Source organism: Pituophis catenifer, unplaced genomic scaffold (genome assembly GCF_029215685.1).
Source record: "Pituophis catenifer annectens isolate HBS135680 unplaced genomic scaffold, rPitCat1.0.hap2 SCAF_11, whole genome shotgun sequence".
NCBI lineage: Eukaryota > Metazoa > Chordata > Lepidosauria > Squamata > Colubridae > Pituophis > Pituophis catenifer.
Genome location: NW_027256891.1, coordinates 23058329 through 23080983, shown reverse-complemented (window position 1 = coordinate 23080983; position 22655 = coordinate 23058329). Strand labels below are relative to the sequence as shown.

At 43.8% G+C, this 22655-nt stretch overlaps 1 protein-coding gene across 2 annotated transcripts in view; it reads right to left on the bottom strand.

The window, feature by feature from the left end:
• THOC2 (THO complex subunit 2) overlaps positions 1–22655 on the bottom strand; it is a 56647-nt gene that overhangs the window by 9761 nt on the left and 24231 nt on the right. Inside the window, exons 15-31 of one of the 2 annotated variants that reach the window (XR_011600875.1) lie at positions 21880–21973; positions 19895–19975; positions 18853–18949; positions 18175–18292; positions 17159–17338; positions 16112–16276; positions 15716–15991; positions 14017–14158; positions 12704–12861; positions 11698–11826; positions 10396–10527; positions 10115–10299; positions 6999–7174; positions 4691–4784; positions 3375–3850; positions 1402–2631; positions 406–441 (exon numbers count right to left, since the gene is read on the bottom strand). Coding sequence is in view for 1 of the 2 variants with exons in the window: in XM_070952051.1 (XP_070808152.1) it covers positions 406–441; positions 2573–2631; positions 3375–3850; positions 4691–4784; positions 6999–7174; positions 10115–10299; positions 10396–10527; positions 11698–11826; positions 12704–12861; positions 14017–14158; positions 15716–15991; positions 16112–16276; positions 17159–17338; positions 18175–18292; positions 18853–18949; positions 19895–19975; positions 21880–21973 (2598 nt within the window). In the remaining variant the exon portion in view is untranslated. The remainder of the gene's footprint in view (positions 1–405; positions 442–1401; positions 2632–3374; positions 3851–4690; positions 4785–6998; positions 7175–10114; positions 10300–10395; positions 10528–11697; positions 11827–12703; positions 12862–14016; positions 14159–15715; positions 15992–16111; positions 16277–17158; positions 17339–18174; positions 18293–18852; positions 18950–19894; positions 19976–21879; positions 21974–22655) is intronic. The other variant, XM_070952051.1, reaches the window with a different exon arrangement.

Sequence of the window (22655 nt, the reverse complement as noted above, 5' to 3'; positions counted from 1 at the left end):
TGTAGCTTCGAACTGTCCCTAAATGACCAGTTGTTAAGTTGTAGTAAGTCTTCGCTGTAAGGAACCGCCAAGAGTCTGGCGCAGCCTGTGAAAAGCTGCCCGCAGGCCAAAAGAACACAACGCCGCCGGCCACAACCCGTATGCCGCTTACAACTTGGCCAAATGAGGACCCAGATTGTTGGGGGCAATATGCTATTTAGTATACTGTCGATTGTTGTAAGCCACTTAAGAGTCCTCAGCGAGTGGGCGGCATAGAAATATGACTAATAAATAATAAATAAATAAAGCTAAGCTGCGTTCCTTCGCCAAAGCTTTGAAGGACCTCGCCGTCACTGCAAAAGCAATTGTTAAAAATCGGAAGGTGAAGAGAGGGTTGGGATGGGGGGGGGGGAGAAAGACTCAAACCTTAACTGCGGAATCCTTGAGTTCGCTGAGGTTGTCCTGTGGGAAATGAACGGAGACGACACGTAAGCTCAGAGGGTTCTCAGAAACCACTGGAGCCTGGGACAATCGGGGCTGAACCTCAAAACAACAAACAACAAAAAAAACAAGCTTCCCCCTCCGGGCATTAAACACAGCATTAATACTTTCTTAAAACAATTGTATGCACACGCCTAAGCTAATTACACATCGATCAAATCAGCTACCGAGCATTATGTGCTCTTTGTGGTTTTTTTAAAAAAACGACATTTCCCCCCCCCCAACTATCTATTCTCTTCCGAAACTATCTTAAGTTCTAGACCAATCGTCATCATCTTTGTTTAATGACCCCCATAATCCCTTGCGGGATGGAGTCTGGGCAACTGAATGGAGCTAGCAAAGTGTTTACTGGCCGGATGCAATTCCTGTCACCAATGCGGAGTTTTGTTCGGCAGATAATATTCTCACGGTGCCCAGAGAAATATCCGCCTCTACCTAGGATTGAATTCACAGCCTCCTGATTGTGAAGCGAGAGCTCCACCTCTAGGCCACCGCACCGCTCCGATCTAAGTTCTAGCCCAATGATTGGGAGAAATTGCAATTTCGGGTTAATTAAAGTGGCCTTATTCCCCCGCACGGTTCCTACTCTCTTGAAAGCAAACATTAAAAAAAAACCGTGATATCGGACTAGAAATGACGACTGGGTTTCCCACCACATCTGGCTGTCGTTACGACTGGCTCCCCGAAATGCAAAGCACCCCCGCCCCAGAATCAAGGCTTGTTCTAGAACCATGGTGCAAAGGACCCTGTTCTAGCTATTCTCCGTTCCAAGCCAACTTCTTAAAAGAGCATTTAAAAACAAAAACAAAAAACAAGCAGATAAATAAATAATTTTTTTTCTCTCTCTTTAAAACGTTGGCAAGTCAAGAGCGACATCCCCACGCGGCCCAGTGCGCGGACGAAGTGATCGGTTAAACTTACAGTTGCAACGCTTCAACGTACTGCAAACTCAAAGAATCCATGAGGATGGGTGGGGTTTTTTTTTTTTTTTGTTTTGTTTAGGCAATAAAAAAAAAAAAAAAGGAAATAAAACACGGAGCAAGGAATTGCTACCCTGAGTCTTCCAAGAAGGCTGCAGCCCGGATGGGGTGTTTTTTTTTTTTTTTAGAGGTTTGTGCTGTGCTCGGCTGCCGGTTTTTTTTGGATTTTTTTTTTCTTGGCTTCTTGAGTGGAAGGTTGGGCTGCCACATCTGGTTTAACGCAGAGCGCAGGGCTCAACAGGGTGGTAACTCAGTGTAATATAAACAAACCTCGCAAGGAGGTCGGCACGCGGGCTGCCTGGATATACACAACTACAGGAGAATTGATCATCAAGGCGACTTATTTTTTTTTTAAAAAAAAGAAACCAGAACTTTTCAAGACTTTTCAAAGGCTTCTCTCGGCTCGGCTGGAAGACGTTCAACAGGCAGCCCGATGAAGGTATATAGTAAGACTCCTCTGCTCTCCCGGTTTTCTCCGCGAACTCTTCAAAGTTAACCGATCGATTCTTCCCGATCAAGGCAGGAAAAAAACAACAATCACCAAAAACAAAAAACCTCACGCTCCGCTCGGCGTGCTGCGAGAGATTCGTTGGCTTGTAGCTACCACTGCACTCCAAAAATCTATACATATATATATATGTATATATACGTATGTATATATATATATATCTGGCTGTTTAAAAATGGCGAGGCACTTCTGGCTTGGGTTGCACTTTTAAAAAAAAAAAAAAATACGAAAAAAATAATCTTGATATTTCCATACTCTATTTACAACGCTTTGTGCTAGGTCCTTGAAGCTTTAATTTCTTTCTTTCTTTTTTTTCTTTTTCCTCTAATAATAATAATAATAAAAAAAGAGGTTTCGATTTTATTTACTCTTGAAAATGGCAAAAGAAAAAGAGTCCACCGATCCATCAAAAGGAATGCATTTTGTTTTTTTTTTAAAATGCATCGGGGAAAAATATACATATATATATATATATATATCTTATATATATAACCTCCAAAGGCTTCAACTTGGCACCAGACTTGAAGGAAGGAAGTCGACACTGGCATTCCGTGTTAGATGAGAGCCTAGAAAATGGGCGATGCCTTCCTCAGGCCATACTAACCTTTACACTTGAGGAATGTGATGGAGAAGAATGGGTATCTATTTTGCGACGTTTTTGTTCTGAAAGACAAGAGTGGCGGGGGGGGGGGGAGATACAAAGAGAGAAGTTGGTAGGTTAAACCTGTCCAGTTGGCATGAATCGGGTGTCCGTGTCAGACAGTCTATGAAATGCGGCGCCCCAAATTTCTTTGCCACATCAACAGCTGGCTTAAAAGTTGTCGATCGGCTAACTGGCTGAGGCCGCCCTCCCAAACCGGGTGAAGCTCGAAGTATTGAGCTGGATTGACAGCCAGTTTGCTCTAGTGATTAAGGCAGCAGGCTAGAAACCAGGAGATGGTGAGTTCTAGTCCTGCCAGGCATGAAAGCCGGCTGGGTGACTTTGGGCCAATCACCAGGAGACGGTGAGTTCTAGTCCCACCTTAGGCATGAAAGCCGGCTGGGTGACTTTGGGCCAATCACCAGGAGACGGTAAGTTCTAGTCCCACCTTAGGCATGAAAGCCAGCTGGGTGACTTTGGGCCGATCACCAGGAGATGGTGAGTTCTAGTCCCTCCTTAGGGAAATGGGATTGAAGTATTGAGATGGATTGACAGCCAGTATGCTCTAGTGATTAAGGCAGCAGGCTAGAAACCAGGAGATGGTGAGTTCTAGTCCCACCTAGGCATGAAATCCGGCTGGGTGACTTTGGACTTTCCATGGAACTCGCTGCTGCAGCTGTGGGTAAGGGATCTGTGTTCAGTGTCATGGGCTTTTCCTATGAAAATTCAACGCTGATCCAAATTTAAAAAAAGAGCGTCAACTTACCCCTTTCGGAATCTGAAGTTTCTGACCGGGGAACAGATGACTTCAAGGACCCAGCAATTGGAATCTTCTCTCCTCCTCCTCCTCCTCCTCCCCCGCCTCCTCCTCCTCCTCCTCCTCTAATGACTTCCTTGGATTTCATCTCCTTGGCCACTTCTCTCTCTCTTGATGGCTCCTTCTCTCTCTCCTTTTCCGCCATTGATTTGGACTCAGCGTTGGTCACAATAATCTTGGATTTTTCCTCTTTGAATGGTTTCTCTTCTCTCTTGATTTTCTCCTTCTCTTTGTCAGCCTTCGGTGTCTTTTCCTTAGCTTCTCGTGCCTTCTCTTCTTTGTTCGCCCTCTCTTCCTTTGGCTTATCCTTCCCGTCTTTTCCGAGTAATTTAGCTTCAGGAGTGCCAGCGGGGACTTTCTCTTTCTTCTCCTTCTCTTTCTCCTTCCCGCATTTCTCTTTGTCCTCTTTTTCTTTGACAAGTTTGCTGCGACCGAGACGAGGAAGCCAGCGTTAGCATCCGAACAGTTTAGATGCCCCCACCCACCCCACACCTCCTTAGCAATAGCTGTACGGGTTAAGTCCTTGACTTACGACCATTTGTTTAGCAATTGTTTGAAGTTTTGATGGCCCAGAAAAAAGTGCCTTAGGACTGGTCCTTATGCTTAGGACCGTCATCGCTTCCCCCACAGTCATGGGGTTCCAATCTGGGTGCTGGGCAGGGGTGGGATTCAACAGGTTCAGACCGGTTCAGCCAAACCGGCTGTTAATTTTAATTTGGTTCGCCAAACCGGTAGTTGCAAGGACTGGCTGACCCTGCCCAACCCTCCCCGCCCCTCCCAGGAGTCTGCACGCAGCCCGTTTTGGATGCCAGATAAGTGTAGGGCATGTGCGGAGGCTCTGGGAGGGTGAAAAACGGGCCTACCGGAAGTTCCGGAAGTCCAGAAACAGGCACATTTCCAGCCTCCGGAGAGCCTCCAGAGCCCAGGGGAGGCCGTTTTCGTCCTCTTGGAGGCTCAAGGAAAGCCTCCAGACCCTGGGGATGGCTAAAAAAAAGCCTACAGGAAGTACAGGAAGTCCGAAAATGGGGGAAGTCCCGTTCCCCCACCATAGAGTCTCCTCCTAGTGCGGCATCCTTTTTCCTCTACCTGTCCTAACCGAAAGCCTATCAATTGTGGAGCAGACAAGCAACAGGGAGCTGCAGCAGAGGGATGAAAGAGCCATATGCGGCTTCAGAGCCGCGGGTTGCTGACCCCTGTTCTAGCCAATGCTTCCTCTCGCCCGGAGATTCTGCATTCAAAATATACCAAGGCAAGCTGGCCCTCACCTGGTGTTTCCATTGCTGGCGATCACCTTGGGCGTCGCGTTGGTGGCTTTGCTGACCACTTTAACTGCGCCCTGTGACTTCTCCTTCAACTTATCTGGTTAAAAAAGAAGGGAAAAAATTACGAACGTCGATTCAGTGACAGTGTAAACATTTTGGAAGAAATGACAATCCGTTAGCATCCCTAGTAAATCACCTTTCTTGTACTGGACAAGTTGCAATGAACATGGAGATGGATTGTGGGGTGATTTTTTTTGGTTGGGGGGGGGAGAAAGAAGAATGTAGTGATGAAAAATGATACCACGGACGTACTGAAAATAAACTCCGCAAATGTTATTTAAACCAAAGCTTGGTGCCTACAGGATGATTACTTGGCCTTCTTTAATTAACCGAAAGTTAAACATCACTGGGTTTAAGGCATAAATCGTCCAGATCCATCCGTATTTTAAGTCTTAACAAAGAAGTAGACATATTTTCCTGCAACGATGTACCATGATCGTTAGTATATATGGATCTTTCCCTTCGGATCAATGTTGCATAGAGGAGTTGGTTCACACGTACATATGCAGATCATCCGTAAGTGATAACACGCTTTGGTTTCGTGGATTAGGTGAACCCCAATTTGTATTCGTTGATCAATTGAAATCAAGGCTTGATTTCAACACAGTAAACGATCCCAGTCATTTTGCTTGCAAACCAGGGCCTAACTAGTAATACAGAAATACACACGAGCGTAAACTAGCCCTTTCCAAAGCCAGTTATGGAAAGAAAGCGGTAGATTTTTCTCACATAGAATAAAATAATAATAAATAATAATAAAATCTTGGCTGCAAATGGAAACAAATGAATTCAGTTTCTGTCCCTCTCCCAATTAGAGGCCAAAGCTGGATGGCTGGGGTCATTTCACGCCATATCTCTGTTTCATGGTTTTCCAATTTGTTTCTATGGGATTGTTTTTAATCCATTATGAGTTGCTTGGAGTGAGAATAACAACAGAGTTGGAAGGGACTTTGGAGGTCTTCTAATCCCCACCCTCCGCTCAAGAAGAAAACCTTATACCACTTCGCCCCAAAGGTGCTTTTTCAAGAGGCAGCTGGACTTTCTGGTTTTTCTTTGAAGACGTTTCGCTTCTCATCCAAGAAGCTTCTTCAGCTCTGACTGGATGGTGGGGAATGGAAAGATTCCACCATCCAGTCAGAGCTGAAGAAGCTTCTTGGATGAGAAGCGAAACGTCTTCAAAGAAAAACCAGAAAGTCCAGCTGCCTCTTGAAAAAAGCACCTTTGGGACAACCAGGACCTGGATGACTTGAGAATCTCCATAGACACCTGTACAATTTCAGGCAAATGGTTGTCCAACCTCTTCTTAAAAACCTCCAGTGTGTTGTGGCTCCGTTACCTGAGCCTGTGTCATCGGCAGGAGAGGACTCCGAGAGTGAAGGAGAGGAGTTGGCAAGGCCTCGCTCTCCAGGACCCTCCTCTCTGGCAATGCCTTCGGTGTCTGCCGAAGGTCAAGAGATAGGCCCGGGGCCAAGCATGTCCACGCAGCCACAGGTGGACAGTAATGAGGGAGATGAGTCTTGGCTGGATCCTCGGCAGCGTCAGAGATAAGCGCGCGCAACAGAAGAAGAGGCATGCCAGGGATTAGGCTGAGTCATTGGACCACACCCCACAGGGTATAAAAGAGGGTGTGGTGGCCGGTTCAGCTCTGTGACAAGCAAAAAACAGATATCGGACAACCTTCTTTGTATTTACTGGACTTTGATGATTATTGTGTATTGGCTTTGTTCCCGGACGAAGGGAGAAACTCCCCCCTTGTGAGTAAAGAATACCTGGCAGCCAGCCACTGGGTTGCTGCCAATTCTGATACTGGATAAACTGTTGTCGGCTGAGTTCTTTAACTGTTGCCTGTCTGTGGGGGTGCGTGTGTGAGACGGGGACAGAACACAGTGTTGGAGCACCCACAACTTCTGGAGGCAAGTCGTTCCACTGGTTAATTGTTCTCACTGTCAGGATTTTTTCCCCCTTTAGTTCTAGGTTGCTTCTCTCTTTGATGAGTTTCCCATCCAGTCGCTTAAATGAGATAGGCGACCACAGGCATTGAATAAACAATACATCCAGATCGTTTTACGTTTACACATTTTTGAGTACATGTTTATGCAAATGAGGTAACCACAGGCAAAGGATGCAATTGATGTATATTTGCATCTCAGGGATTTAAGGGGATCTCCTGGACCGGCACCCACCCGCCCACATCCCGCAGTTAGTCCATAAAAAAACGAGGTTTCGGCAATGATGGTAGCGAAAGACCCACCTGTCTCCTCAGCGGTGCTTTCTTCCAATTTCGCTGCGTTTATCGTGAGCGGAGGCAGCCCTGCTCCCCCTGGCCCGTTTTGAACCATGGTGGGCACTGCGTTCCGGGTCGGGAGGTCCTTCTGATGGAAATCGTTTTCAGGAACCATTTTTCTACTTTTCAGTTGGCCAGAATAGCTGAAAGCCGCACACAGGGTTAAATAGGGGCAAAACACATAGGCAGAAAAGAGAGAGAAAGAGAGAGAGAGAGAGAGGAGAGAGAGGAGAGAGAGAGGAGGAGGAGAAAAAGAAAGGAGAGAGAGAAAGAGAGAGAGAGACACTCGAAAACGCTGCTGCTCAGGAAAGAAAAAAAATAGAGATTTTCACTACCGGCATAGTCTTTTTCACTAATGCTTGCTTTGGCACAAGCGTGTGTGTTTGTGTGTCTAGGTTTTGCAGAATCCTCTCTTAAGCCTCCCGCAACTGCTTAGTCCTTATGAGACCTTCATTGTCAAAGCTGTCCAAAATTATTCTAATTTTATTTTTATTTTGCCTACGCTCTAAACTGCTGGCGTTTAAAGAGAAACACGGGAGTAAAACCTTAAAAACGAAAGAAAAAATTCCGGGTTTTCACAGTCGCCTTTGTTACAGGTAGTCCGTCGGCGTACGGCCACGTTTGAGCCCAAACGTTTCTGCGGCTAAGGGAGTTATTGGTTAAGTGAATTTCGCTCCATTTTACAACCTTCCTTGCCACCGTTGTTAAGTGAACCCACTGTAGTTGTTCCGGTGTTGCCTTTCTACCAACTCTGGATTTCGTACAGAGTGTGTGTGGTTCTCTTAAGACTCTGGGGTGACATTAACCCTTAAGAGACTTGGATTGTTACGTATCTCTGGTTGCCCGAAATATCCTTTTGCTAGCTTTCAGAAGACTAATATAAACTGCTGACATTTGAACAGAAACATATGGCTAGCCTTAAATTGTTTCCCAGGCAGGGATGGGATTCAGCCGGATCAGACTGCTTCAGGCAAATCGGATGCTAATTTTACATCTGGTTTCTCCGAACTGGTAGTTGCAAGGACTGGCTGGCGCCGCCCACCCAGCAACCAGGCAGAGAACCGGTTGCTAAAAATTTTAAATCCCAGAGTATATTAGAGGATTGGGAAATAATTTGGAACAAAAATTATAAATTAACCAGATCGGCAAAATATAAAGGAAATCAATATAAAATGTTTTACCGTTGGTACTTGGCACCCTCTAGACTGGCAAAAATATATCCAAATTTAAACCCCAACTGTTGGAAATGTGGACAGAAGCAAGGTACCTTCTTTCACACATGGTGGTTATGCTCCGAAACAAAAACAAAAAAAAAATTGGATAAAAATACATAGATGGATACAGGAAGTAACAGGCTTCCAGATAGAATATACACCAGAATTGTTTCTTCTAGGAATAATGAAAAAAAAAAATGAAAAAACAACAACATATATTATTCTACATATGACAAAGGCGGCAAGATTGGCATTTGCGTAATGTTGGAGAAGTTCAAACATACCCTTCGAAAATTTAATACTTAGAAAGATGTTAGATTGCGCCGAGATAGATAAAATGACATTGGAACTGAAAGGACTGATGGATTCGGACTTTTACGTAATATGGAAGAAATGGTATAATTGGATTGAAGATAGAAAAAAAGGGAAATAACAGACAGTAGATTTTGTAAAATTATATAGAGTATAGAAGAACATTAGTGAGATGATATGTAAATGGTCACAGTCATGCACAAGAGTTGAATAAGAATTGTTTAATTGTTAAAACCCAATAAAAAATTAAAAAAAAATTTTTTTTTGAATCCCACCCCTGTAATCCCAGATTATAAAAGAGAGATAGCCTGTCTAAAAATACAAGGTGAAAGGCAAGAGGGACAAGATGGCAGCATATAAATTTAATAAATAATGTCCCCTTTTGCAACCGTCGGACAAGCATCAGTGCTAGAAAGGAATGGGGCGAAGGAGGAGGAGAAGGGAGATCAACTAAGATGATTGAAGGGCTGGAGACTAAAACATATGAAGACCGGTTGCAGGATTTGGGTATGGCTAGTCAAGAGAAAAGAAGAATTAGGGGTGACATGATAGCAATACTCCAATATCTGAGGGGTTGCCACAAAGAAGAAGGGATCAACTTATTTTTCCAAGGTACCAGAGGGCAGGACAAGAAACAATGTAGGGTCAAATCGGGAAGCCAGACTCACTTAACAACCATTTCACTAATTTATCCATTGCAGCGATTCACTTAACAGCGGTGGCAAGAAAGAAAGGTCGTAAAATAGGGCAAAACTCACTTTAACAAATGTCTTTGCTTGACCGGCCAAAATTTGGGGCACAAAATACCTGTAGTCTGTGTGGACCAGGCCAACACAGAGAAATCAAAAATGGAATTTCGGTTCTGTACGCGAGTTTCTTTTCTTCACCTGGCATTAGTCAGTCTACCAGGTGATCTGAAGGAAAGAAGGGAAGCAAAACGAACTCCTATTCCAAAAGGACCATCAATTTCAGCCTTTCCTCTCTCCCCTTGGGCTGTTTCTGACTCTGGCAAGAATTTTATCGGAATAGCTCTTTTATTTGTTTTTGTTTTTTTTCCTCTACCCTCCAAGGCCCTTTTTCCTCTCGTGCCGTTCTTTGGAAAACTTCAATTCTGTTCTATTACTGATCTAGATAAGCTCCCTGGGTGATCACTTAATCAAGAAAGGCTGCCAATTCAAAGGCGTTGAACTTTTTAACGGTGTGATACTTTTTTTTCATTTCTCTCTGCTCTTTGTCAATTTTATTTAACCAGAGGATACACGATGTAAACTCTGAAAGGTTTGGGCCCCGAGAAAAAGATTCTTGGGTTGGTTAAAATCCAAGATATTTTCTTATGTACATATAAACCAATTTTACAATTAAAAAAAGAAAGAAAGAAAAACCCCACCCCACCACCACTGTCCCCTGCATGAGTGATAATACAATTTTTCAGCATCGGTCAAAACTCAAAACTCAGATCAAAAGTCGATCTAAAAATTGAGCTCCCGCAGCGTATGGGAGTGTCTTTTTGATAGAAAATTTAAATTTCGTTTTGTGGAAAGGGAATGGTTTTGTTACCCCATGGCTAACGCATATAGGTCTGGTCTCTTTTCTTTCTCTTCTTCGTAAATCTTACGGACTCTTCTTTCCAAGGCCTGGCCCAGATTCACCACCTTTGGATACCACGGCAAAATTTTGGTCAGCACAATCAGGATATTTCTGATATGTGTATATTCCCCGGTTTCCAGACAGTGTACGGACGCCTGGAAAGGGAAAAAAAAAAAACCAGAAAAATAACATCGGACACAAGACATTCCTCACCATGGTTCAGGCTCAGTTCAACGCCATTCCTGAATTACCTTGGTTAATTTATAATGCCATTTGTGTACCACGTGTCGGAAATTTTCGTAGTCTAACTGGTCGGCTTTGTTCACAGCATCGTAACCACTGGATCGCAGTACAGTGATGAAGCCCGGATAATTACCACATTCCTGCATGGAAAGAACGGAAAAACTTAGGATAGCAATAGCACTTAAACTTATATACCGCTTCACAGTGCTTTACAGCCCTCTCTAAGCGGTTTACAGAGTCAGCCTACTGCCCCCAATAATTTGGGTTCTCATTTTACCCACCTCGGAAGGATGGAAGGCTCAGTCAACCTTGAGTCGGTGAGGATTGAACTGCTGGCAGTGGGCAGTCAGCCTGCAATACTGCATTGTAATAACTGTGCCACTATGACGTCCTTCCTTCCTTCCTTCCTTCCTTCCTTTTCCTTCCTTCCTTCCTTCCTTCCTTCCTTCCTTCCTTCCTTCCTTCCTTCCTTCCCCTTCCCTCCTTTGCAAGCAATAGCACTTAAAATAATATACTGCTTCATAGTGCTTTACAGCCCTCTCTAAGCAGTTTACAGAGTCAGCATATTGTCCCCAACAATCTGGGTCCTCATTTTACCCACCTCGGAAGGATGGAAGGCTGAGTCAACCTTGAGTCAGTGAGGATTGAACTGCTGGCAGTGGGCAGAATCTGCCTGCAATACTGCATTGTAATAACTGTGCCACTACGACGTCCTTCCTTCCTTCCTTCCTTCCTTCCTTCCTTCCTTCCTTCCTTCCTTCCTTCCTTCCTTCCTTCCCCTTCCCTCCTTTGCAAGCAATAGCACTTAAAATAATATACTGCTTCATAGTGCTTTACAGAGTCAGCATATTGCCCCCAACAATTTGGCTCCTCATTTTAACCACCTTGGAAGGAAAGATGGAAGGCTGAGTCAACCTTGAGTCTGGTGAGATTCGAACTGCCAAATTGCAGGTAGCCAGCAGGCAGCAGAAGTAGTCTGCAGTACTGCACTCTAACCATTGCGCCACCGTGGCTCTTTGGATGGTCTTTCGCCAATATTAAATTATCTCCACTGACTCCCGATTCCTTTCTAAATATATATAAGTGAAGACTCAATCATCCAGGCCGAAAGGTTAAATCAGAGCAACTGGACCAACGTTTATTAAAATGGAGACGTTTCGTTAGTCAACTGAGTACATTCTTCAGTCAAAACTTTGGATATTTTGGATAGTCAGAACGTCGCTGGAACGCACCGAATCCTGCCACACCAATCCCAGCGGGGTTCCTCCCTTCCTTAAAACATGTCAGGTGTCCACGTATTTTAAACGTACCTTTTCATATACGCTTTTGTCGCTGTGCCACTGGGTTACGGTATCTAGCATGCAGCACAAAAATCTACCGTATCGACTGGCTTCGTTTTCAGTGCAGCTGGCTACTGTGTAGATGATATCGGAGAAGACCTAGAAGAAATTCAGGCATTAAAAAAAAAAACACCTGTTAAGTTAAAAGAAAGGGGTTTCAATATTCCTAACGTTTCAATGGTTTTGGGATTGTTTTTTTTTTTATTATTATTATTCCTTTAAATCACACATTAAAGAGGAAACTGCCCCTGGGATTATCAGTCTGGGATTTTGTAGGTTTCTATTTTGGTAAAATGAAAGTATAAGAGGAGGAGGAGGAAACCAGGTGAGGGCAAAAATCTGGCAAGCAGGCGTTAAGCCACTGTGTAAATTTGTCATCCACTACTTCTTTCATTACTAATCTGCTAATTTTGCTGTTAATCTGTTGCTGTCTACAGTAAATAAAAATGAATAAAAAAAAATCTTCCAGTAAAATTTATTTGTACACCATCCAGGGTCCCTGTATGAGGGAGATAGGCACCTTTAAAATTAGATGACAGATAGTTAGATAGATAGATAGATAGATAGATGGATGGGAGGGTGGATGGATGGAGGTAAGATAGATAGGTAGGTAGTAAGTACCATAGGTAGGTAGGTGGGTGGATAGGTATGTAGGTAAGTACTGTAGGTAGGTGGGTGGGTAGATACATAGATGATAGATAGAAAGATAGATAGATGGATGGATGGAGGTAAGATAGGTAGGTAGGTGGGTGGGTGGATAGGTATGTAGGTAAGTACTGTAGGTAGGTGGGTGGGTAGATACATAGATGATAGATAGATAGATAGATAGATAAGATAGATAGATAGATAGATAGATAGATAGATAGATAGATAGATAGATAGATATGGACATTCACATAAGTGTCTATTTTCCCTGGCAGAAAGGGCCTTTCAATGATTCTGAGGGAACAGGAGACCAAACTTAAGAGTGACTTACTCGGTCATAACAAAGCAGTGTGGAAAAATTGGGTGTTTTCTGTTGATGCACCAGTTCTACAAAGCGAGCACAGTAAACAGCATCGATGGCAGAAAAGATACAGCGAGGAAATATACACAGTTGCAGAAACTTGGTTATGGTCTCGTTTTTCGTCGACTCTTAAAAAAAAAAAGGAGAGAGGAAATGGTTATTGTTACGCCCTTGTGTCTAGGACAGTGTTTCTCGGCTGGGGGCATTTTAAGATATCTGGATTTCAACTGCCAGGATTCCTGTTGTGGCCCACCGGCGGCCAGCAGAGCTGCAGGAGAGTGGGACAGTGAGGAGGTTGGGGAGGAATATGGGCCAGTCCTGGGGGCTGGGGAAACCTCGGATGAGGGCTCTGTGTCGGAGGCAGAGAGGGAGCTAGACAGCAGTGAGGCAGAGGAACAGCTGGAGCCTGATCCCAGTGTGTGCATGCGCAGAGCTGCCAGAAGACAAGAACAACTAAGAAAGCAGGGTTGACTTCGGAGTAAAGCCACACCTTGGAGGTGATTGGCCCCTCCCACAGGAAACAAAAGAGGAGCGAACGGGGAGTGGGCTTTTGCAGGAAACAATTCATTCGTTCTGTGACTCTGAGAGACTCTGTGCCAAGTTTTGCCTTATACTGCGTTTGGAAACTACCGTAATAAGACACACCTTTTTACCTGCAAAAAGAGGGTGAAAATCTGGGTTTGTTTTATAGTGCAAATGTAGCCCCACTCAGCCTCTGAAACTGAGGCTGGAAAAAGCTTCTGAAATCTCAGTTTGAGAGGCTGCAAAAAAAAAGCCTTTGAAACGGAGGTTTCAGAGGCTGAAAAAAAAAAGCAAGGCACAGAGCTCAGAACCAACAAACCTGTTGCTAAAGTTCACCTCTGGAAAGAGCTGATTGGGGGATATTCCGGGAGGCCGATCCACCCCCAATCAGCTTTTTTCTTATTTTCCTTCCCAAAAACTAAGGTGTGTCTTATAGTCCAAAAAATACGGTAGTTATGTGGCAGCCTTCCAAGCGAGATAAGGTCTGTGTTGATAAATGTTCCTTTGAAAAACTGTTTGGACAGGACTGGCTGACTGTGAATGAAAGGAATTCTCAGTCGTGTAAATAAAAGAGGTTTTGCCGGGACCAAGACTCTGCTTCCTGCTTTTTAAGGGAGCCTAGGTCAGAACAATTCCAGAGCCAGTGCTGGCTAGGGAATTCTGGGTGTTGAAGTCCAGATGTTTTAAAGCACCCAAGGTTGAGGAAAAAAAAAGAAAAAAACCACTGAGGGCAGGACTGAGGAGCACCCCGCGCAACTTACTCGCAAGAAGCCAGTTGTCCTTTTCAAGCTTCAGCCTTTGCAACACCCTTTCCACGTGATCCAACTGCTTCTTTTCCTCTTCCAGAAGTTTATCCTGAAGGGCTGTACAGCGTTCTTTCTCTTTCTTCTTTTTATTGGGAGGCTTGGGAAACAACACAAAGGGCATTCACAACACGGTCCTGGCTTGCCAAGTGAATCTGCACATCTCAAAGGTGCTTTTCCAGAAAGGCAACTAGACTTTCTTGGGGTTTTTTCTTCTTCCTTGAAAAACGTTTCGCTTGTCATCCAAGAAGCTTCTTCTGTTCTTCTTTGGAACGGAAGAAGCTTCTTGGTTGAGAAGCGAAACGTTTTCAGTTCTTCTTCAGAACCGAAGCTTCTTGGTTGAGAAGCGAAACATTTCAGTCAGGGGTGCGTTCTATTTACCTGTCAGGTTTCGAGGTCGTCTCAAATAAATTGCATTTCAAACAAAGTCTTTGATGAAAAACTCCCATTTATTAAGCACGACATTCTACCTCCGACTCCATCACAGCCAACACTGACTTCCTGACCCAAAACCCTCCCTTTCCTTTCCCCACTCCTCTGCACTCATTGGCCATCTTCCAAGTCACTCTACCCCTAATCTACTGCTCCAGCTCAAAGGAATTTCCCCCCTCCCATCCCATCTCCTAGGGGATATTATCTCCAGGGAAAATAAGTAGGTGAAAAGTCAAACGTCCCTTTCCAGATGCCTCCGCTTCTCCTTCTTATGTCAGCACTAGAGTAAATGCAGCTTGAAGTGCTGACATCACCTTTACTACCGGTTCGCAATGGGATTACGTGTGCGCCTTGCTTCTGTGCATGCGCAGATTGCTTCTGGTGACATCAGGGTCAGTGGGTGGAGCCTCATGCCAGTTTTACTACCGGTTCTATAGAACCGGTCCAAACCGGGGGCAACCCACCACCGATTTCAGACCTTCAGAACCAAAGAAGCTTCTTGGTTGAGAAGCGAAACATTTCAGTTCTGCAGAACCGAAGAAGCTTCTTGGTTGAGAAGCGAAACATTTTCAGTTTTTCAGAATGGAAGAAGCTTCTTGGTTGAGAAGCGAAATGTTTTCAGTTCTTCAGAACGGAAGAAGCTTCTTGGTTGAGAATGCCCAATTGTGGTGGTTAAACCGACGATTACCTGTATTTTCACAATCTAAGTACCGTGTTTCCCCGAAAACAAGACCCTGCCTTATATTTTTTTGCCACCAAAAAAGGCACCAGGTCTTATTTTCAGTGGGATGTCTTCCACTGACTCATCTCACTTGCACGTGTCGCCCCTGGCCTCCTTTTCATTGTCAGAGGCCTTTAGGAACTGCTTCTGTGGCCGGCAAGGCTTTTCTGAAGGCCTCTACAGCCGATAACAGAGCTCTGGATTGTCGGGGTGTGCAAGGTCTTGGCTGCAACTGTCCGAAAGTAAATAATAGGGGAGCTCCAAACACCCCATCCCCACCCTAGCTTAATTTTTACCCATGCACCCTGGAGTGGGTGGGGGTCTTAATTAGGGCTTATTTTCGGGAAAGGGCTTATATTGGGCATATGTGTAAAAAAAAACCCCACATATGTAGGGCTTACTTTCGGGGTAGGTCATATATTCGGGGAAACACGGTATTTTGCAAAGAGCTTTAAAAAAAAAAAAGACTCCCCAAAATGTTCCGACTGGAAGTTCAATACACACCATGTCTTGATTGTCGTCGATGGCTTTCATCTGGACTTTGAGTTTGTTGACTTCCCGTTCGTAGCTACCCCGGGGCACCGCAAGGTCGTACATGGTCAGGGACCAGAAGGTGGCATAGAACTGGGGACTGATATCATCCCAGACCTTCGGGAGGTGCAAGGAGATCACTGCGTCGTGAACAGGCGCCATCACCAGCTCACAAGACGTGATGTATTTGTGGACTTTCTGCTGCTGCTTATTCCCCTTTTCCGCTTTCTTCAACTCATCGTACTTTGACTGGTAAGGAAAAAAGAAAGAAGAAAACGCTAGCAATATATACCATATTTTTTTGGATGGGTTTCAACCCTTTGAGGAGCATCAAGAAAAAGGTTCTGTGTATGGGAGATGTGTACTCACCGAAATGTGGTGCGCGTACATAGGTCTTGAAAGGAAGAAAGCAGCGTCGTGAGGAGTGTGAAATTCATTACAGAGGACGTCGATAGAAGGCACTCGCTTAATATAGTCCTCTGTGCTTAAATTAGACGCCAGAAATCCACCAAATTGTACCAAAGTGTCGTGGCACTAAAAGAGAAAAAACCCAAAAGGCATTGTCAACCTTGAAGCTGGCCTGACCGAGGACATTTGGAGGCTTCAGTGCTGCCACATTGGAGCTGAGGGTTAGGGAGGGGGGGGGGGAAATAGAGATAGCTGGGGTTTTGTAGCCAAAACAAAATACTTTCTCCTGGGAACCAAGGACATACCCACAGGTGTAGAGAGGAGGAGAGAGGAGAGAGGAGGAGTGAAGTTACCAGGCAACCGGATGGCACCTTGATTGGACTGATCGTTTGGGAAAGGGGAAAACTTTCTTTTTTAATTAGGTGAAAGCCGCGGGAACATTCAGTGTCGGTTTTCACCAGCCTGTGCCAATATGATATATCCAATAAAACTGTTCTTTGAGGCATCTACCTGCCTCGGAGGTCAGTTTGCAATGGGTGTATTACTTGGAACTCTGACAGGTATAAGGCAACCCTGCGGCATCCCCATGGTCATGTGATCAAAATCTAGATGCTTAGAAACTGGCATGTACTTATGTCGGTTGAAGTGTCCTGGGGGTCACATGATCCCTTTTTGCGACCTTCTAAGAAAGTCAATGGGGAAGCCGGGTTCACGTAAGAACGACATTACTTATATAACGACCGCAGTGATTTGCTTAACCGTGGCAAGCAAGGTCATAAAATGGGGCAAAACTCAAGTACCTTCCTTAACAACGGAAAGTTTGGCCTCCATTGTGGTCGCGAATTGAGGATTACCTGCAGAGCGCAGATAATTCAGCCAACCCACCCAATTCCTCCTCAATTAGCCTTTATGCATCATGCAAATTCAGCCTTCTGGCACTCGTCTGCCTGGTGGTGTGTTAAACATTTTAAGGTAATTAAAAAAAACATGCAATTCTCTTCAGCTTGCCTGATCGTACAGCTTCCCCACCAGCTTCAAATGTTTCTCCCCTCCTTCTTGAAAGATGACGCCGTTGCGCTGCTGAGCCATGAGAAGACACAGCGGGAGGGCGAGATCGTGGTCCAGAAGTGCATCTTTTAATCTCTGAGAAGATTTCTTCGTGTTCCTGATCTGACCGAAATATCCTCCCTGAGCAAAGGAATAACAATTTTAAAAAGGTTAAGAAATGGAATGGAATAGAATGGTATGGAATGGAATGGAATGGTATGTTTTTTTAACATACAAAAAAAAAACTTATTACAAAAGAAGAATAGAATAGAATAGAATAGAATATAACGGGAGTAGAGTATGTAGAATAAAATAGAATGAGAATAGAATAGGTAAAGGTAAAGGTTCCCCTTGCACATATGTACTAGTCGTTCCCAGACTCTAGGGGGCGGTGCTCATCTCCATTTCAAAGCCGAAGAGCCAGCGTTGTCCAAAGATGTCTCCGTGGTCATGTGGCCAGCATGACTAAATGCCAAATGCGCACGGAAGGCTGTTTCCTTCCCACCAAAGGTGGTCCCTATTTTTCTACTTGCATTTTTTACGTGCTTTCGAACTGCTAGGTTAGCTGAAGCTGGGACAAGTAACGGGAGCTCACCCCGTTACGCAGCGCTAGGAATTCGAACCGTTGAACTGCCGACCTTTCGATCGACAAGCTCAGTGTCTTAGTCACTGAGTCACCGTCTCCCTTTGAGAATAGAACAGAATAAATATTGGAATGAAAGAAGAGAATGAGAATGAGAATAGAATAGAATAGACTAGAATGGAATTCTTTATTGGCCAAGTGTGATTGGACACACAAGGAATTTGTCTTCGGTGCATAAGCTCTCAGTATACATAAAAGCTATTAGAAACCCATCTTCCTCGCCAATGACTACAACTTAAAACACAAAGAACAAATTTATAAGTTTCAGCTAAGTTTGTTGCTTCCTGGCATGCTTGAAAATCACCCATATTTTCCTTCAACATGCAACACAAACCTCTGCCTTCAGCTGCTCCCCGCCAGTCATGGCTTCTAGCTGTTCCATGGTCATTTCTTCGGTGATTTCAATTCCGGCCATTTTTTGTACCACTTCTTTCAAAATGAGGAGGTCAAAACTACAGGGGAAGGACAAAATAAAAGAAGAATGAGGGAGGAAAAGTGAAGCATAACTAAGAAATGGATTGCATGGAGACCAAACTGATTTTACAGTACAGTGTATATTACCCCAATCATACCCTCCCATAATACTTTTTGAATTTTTTTGTGTCTGTCTGTCTATCTATCTTCTATGTATCCATCCATCCATCCATAGCCATAGTGGCACACTGATTAGAATGCAGGATTGCTGGCTAACTCTACCCACTGCCAGGAGTTCGATCCTGACCAGCTCAAGGTTGACTCATTTTTTAAAAATGCAATTTGACCTGCACTGCTTAAATCTCCTAATCCAGGTGCTGGAAGGCAGTCAAAAGAGCCCCATCTGCTCAACCAGCCATCCATGCTTTGAAATATTAAAGCATATGTAGTGCTATGTTTTAACAGTATGGCTGTGAAAACCAAGGAAGCTACATAAGTGGAGACCCTTTGAAAGCTGTATGCAACGAAATTTCATTTTAATGGATGCCGATCCGTGTACGTTGAAAGTGACAATAAAGTTATTCTCGATTCCACTCACCTTTTTCCTGCCTTGAGTTGATTTGCCACATACTGGAGGAGTCCGGCAAGTTCTATTGGGTATTTTCGAAAAACAGCACCACAAAAACTCGCTAAGCCTGAGGTAAACAGGTGAAAAGAAATAGACCAGGGTCTTCATAAATATATTTTAATAGATATGTATTAAAATTAGAATTACATAGGTTGGCTAATTATTTTACAAGTAGTGTAATGGACACTAGAATAACATTTCAATAATAATAGGTATGAAGAATGGAATAAAGGAAATAGGAGAAGTATGAATAAGAATGAAACAATAAGTGAAACTAGAATTTGAAATATTAAAAATACATAAAAACATGATTAGCAGTGAAATATTAGAACTAAAAATGGGTGATTAGATAACGAAAGAATATATTTTAATATACATATGCGTATTAACAGAATTATACTCTGTATTATAGAATTATGTATTAATGATTGTGATTGGTACTAGGAGTGTATATTGAGGCAATGAATAATGAAAGATTGAAGGATGAATTTTTGATATAAATTGATGTGAAGAGTTAACTAAAGGAAGTGAAAAAAAAACCCACGTCTTTGAATATTATAGTGATACTGGAAGGGGAAAAAAATAAAATTGAGATAGAAACAAGAGGGGAATAATAATAATAATAATAATAATAATAATAATAATAATAATAATAATCATCATCATCATCATCATCATCATCATCATCATCACACACACACACTATAAAATAAAAAAACTTGAAATACAAAAGAAATAGATCTAACAACCTAGTCCTGAGTTTAGCAAGCCAGAAATCAATACTTTTGGTACCCATGTTATATGATTCCCAAATATTTCAACAGATGACTTAATAGATTGGATGTGTGTGTCGAAAGCATCTAATGGTAGCTTTTATTTAAAGTGGCATTTTTCATTGTTTTGTAAACCTCTGTATGCTCTTCCAGAAGACTGCTGTAGAAATAAATCCAGTAAAGACCAGTTGCCTCCAGTCATTTTAGCTGGGTAAAATGTACAAAAGACAAATACTTACTCTGAAGCCAACTGGAAATTGTAGTGTCGTCGTGCTTCATCCTCTCCTTCTCGGGATTTGCCAATGCTTCAATTATGCAATCTTTGGATGACGTTAAGCAAGAATTCCATCCAATTGTTAATGTTAGCTTTAAAAGATATTACAGGGTGATGACAGCCGAGGCAGTCTGGTAGAAGAGAATATTTGTAGCTTTGGGTTGTTTCATTACCCAACTAAGTAACTTCATCAGTTCTTCTTCAGTCGTGGCATGGATATTACGTAGTTGGATAATGAAACATCTGCAAGAAAACAATCGAGCATAGAGAGCCCCAAGGACCTCAAATTCAGTCCTTAAGGCATCAAAACATCTGCCTCTGTCCTGTTACAAACACCACTAAGAAAGGAAATATTTTGCAAGCCCTCCCATCGCTATGCAATACTGCTAATTCTTAAAATGAAGTAGTAAAAAAAAAAACCACTTTTAAGGAATATTTTATTTATTTATTTATTTGTTCAACTTGTATGCCGCCTTTCTCCGAAGACTCAAGGTGGCTTACAATGCATTTAAAAACCATATATAAAAACATTAAAAATTAAAACATTAAAAGCAATTAAAACCCATTCACACCATTCATGGCCAGATCGCAACAGCGAGATCAACGGCCCCAGGCCTGCCAGAAAAGCCAGGTCTTCACCGCTTTTCGGAAGGCCAATAGGGTGGGGATGGTCCGGATCTCAGGAGGTAACCGGTTCCAGAGAGCTGGGGCAGCCACAGAGAAGGCCCTCCCCCGTGGGCCTGCCAGCTGGCAGAGGAGACCAACTCTGTGGGATCTTACCGGTCGCTGGGAGCTATGCGGTAGAAGGCGGTCTCGAAGATAACCTGGCCCTGAGCCATGTAGGGCTTTAAAGGTAATAACCAACACCTTGAATTGTGACCGGAGACCAATAGGGAGCCAGTGCAGCTCACGGAGAATTGGTGTAATGTGGGTGTACCTAGGTGCACCCATGACAGCTCACGCGGCTGCGTTCTCAAATATCTTTGGGAAAAGCTGCTGTTCTGACCTGGCTTCACAAAAGCATCAAGCAGACTCCTCTCATTCACATCCAGTCCCGGCAAACAGTCTTTCCAGGGTGAATTTACAACCACAGACCTTATCAGGCTTGGAGAGCTGCCAGGCTGATATAAGAAAATACTTGGCAAGGAGTGAACTAATTGTCTCCTGCTAACTCCCCTCCTCTTTTGCTCCTCTTTATTCCCTATGGGAGGGGCCATTCACCGTCCACCTGTGCCTTTACTCCCGAGTCGGCCCTTGTTCCTTAACTGTTCCCTTCTCCTGGCAGCTGTGCGCAAGCACACATTGGGAACAGGCTCCAGCTCCACTTATCTCCGACTCCGAAGGTAGCTGATAACTGTCGGACGACCCTGGCCCCATCTCTGCCTCCGATGCAGAGCACTCATCAGAGTCTTCCCCAGACTCCAGGACTGGCCCCTGTTCCTCTCCAACCTCCTGTTCAAGTTTGCTGCCAGCTCCGCTGGCCACTGATAGGCCACAACAGCTGCAGTTCTATGATGGGGTGGATTATTTGATCTGGCCACTGATAGGCCACAACAGCTGCAGTTCTATGATGGGGTGGGTTATTTGATCGTAAAATTGAGGCTGAATTCTACCAAACAATTCTACTGACTGCAACCTTTGATCCCCTGTAGCGAAAATTTAACATTTGCGCCACGTGGCAAAAAGAGGAGGAATTCTTATCACCTTCAAAAAGGTGCAAGGAAAAAAAAGTTTGAAATGCTTCAAAATAACCGACCAAAAGAAACTTAGGAGCTTTAAGTCATTTGTGTACAACGATCACATTTTCTGAGTTTGAATTCAATATGGCAAGAACTATTAGCCCTAAATGGTGAGCAATGGATCACCCTGGAATCCCTCGTGAGGAACAACGGAGGCAGCAGAAATGTAAAACAAGACAGATCACAGTTCCAGGAAACTGGCAAAGGATACAAGCCAAAACATCGTAGTTTAGTGAAGTGAGGTATTTCAATGAATCAACAACTGGAGTTATTAGGTTATCGTATTTCTGGATCTGGGACAAAATCTGAAAAGAATAAGTAAAAGTGAAACGTTTAGAGATATATCTGCACATTCGTTAAGTGTTTCACAACCTTAGAGAAATTATTTTTGTGACTTGCAAGTAGTCCTCGGGTTACAACCACTCATTCAGCAACCATTCAAAGTTATAAAGGAACTGAACGAGGGAGATTTAGGACTGGTTCTCCGAGTTTCGGCCACTGCCCTGTCCCTGCGATCATACGATTGTGATCCAGCCACTGGGTGCCTGGCTTGCGATTACATCACAGTGAGACATGGTCATGTGATCACGACTTCTGATGCCTGCCGGCTTCCCATAAGCAAAGTCAATGGGGAAGCCAGCAGGAAGGCGGAAGTTACTCTGGCCGCTTTTTTGCTCATTTACGCTCTATGGCACCACCCTGTGGCACGTACACAAACACACACACACAGACACACACATGCCACTTGTAGCCATCATAGTTCTCACCTGCCAACCTGCTCGCCTGGGACCCCTGCCTTTTCCTGCTTAATGAACTGTACAGTCTTGAGGTCACGCTACGCAAGACGGTTATTTGATTTTGTGCTTTATGACCAAACCACTTAGTGGCAGAAATTCCTGTCCCAATTGCCACCGTAACCTGAGGGCCGCAATCTCTTTTCACTCAATCCTTTCCTTTCATTTACATGTTTACAATTGAGTTACAAGT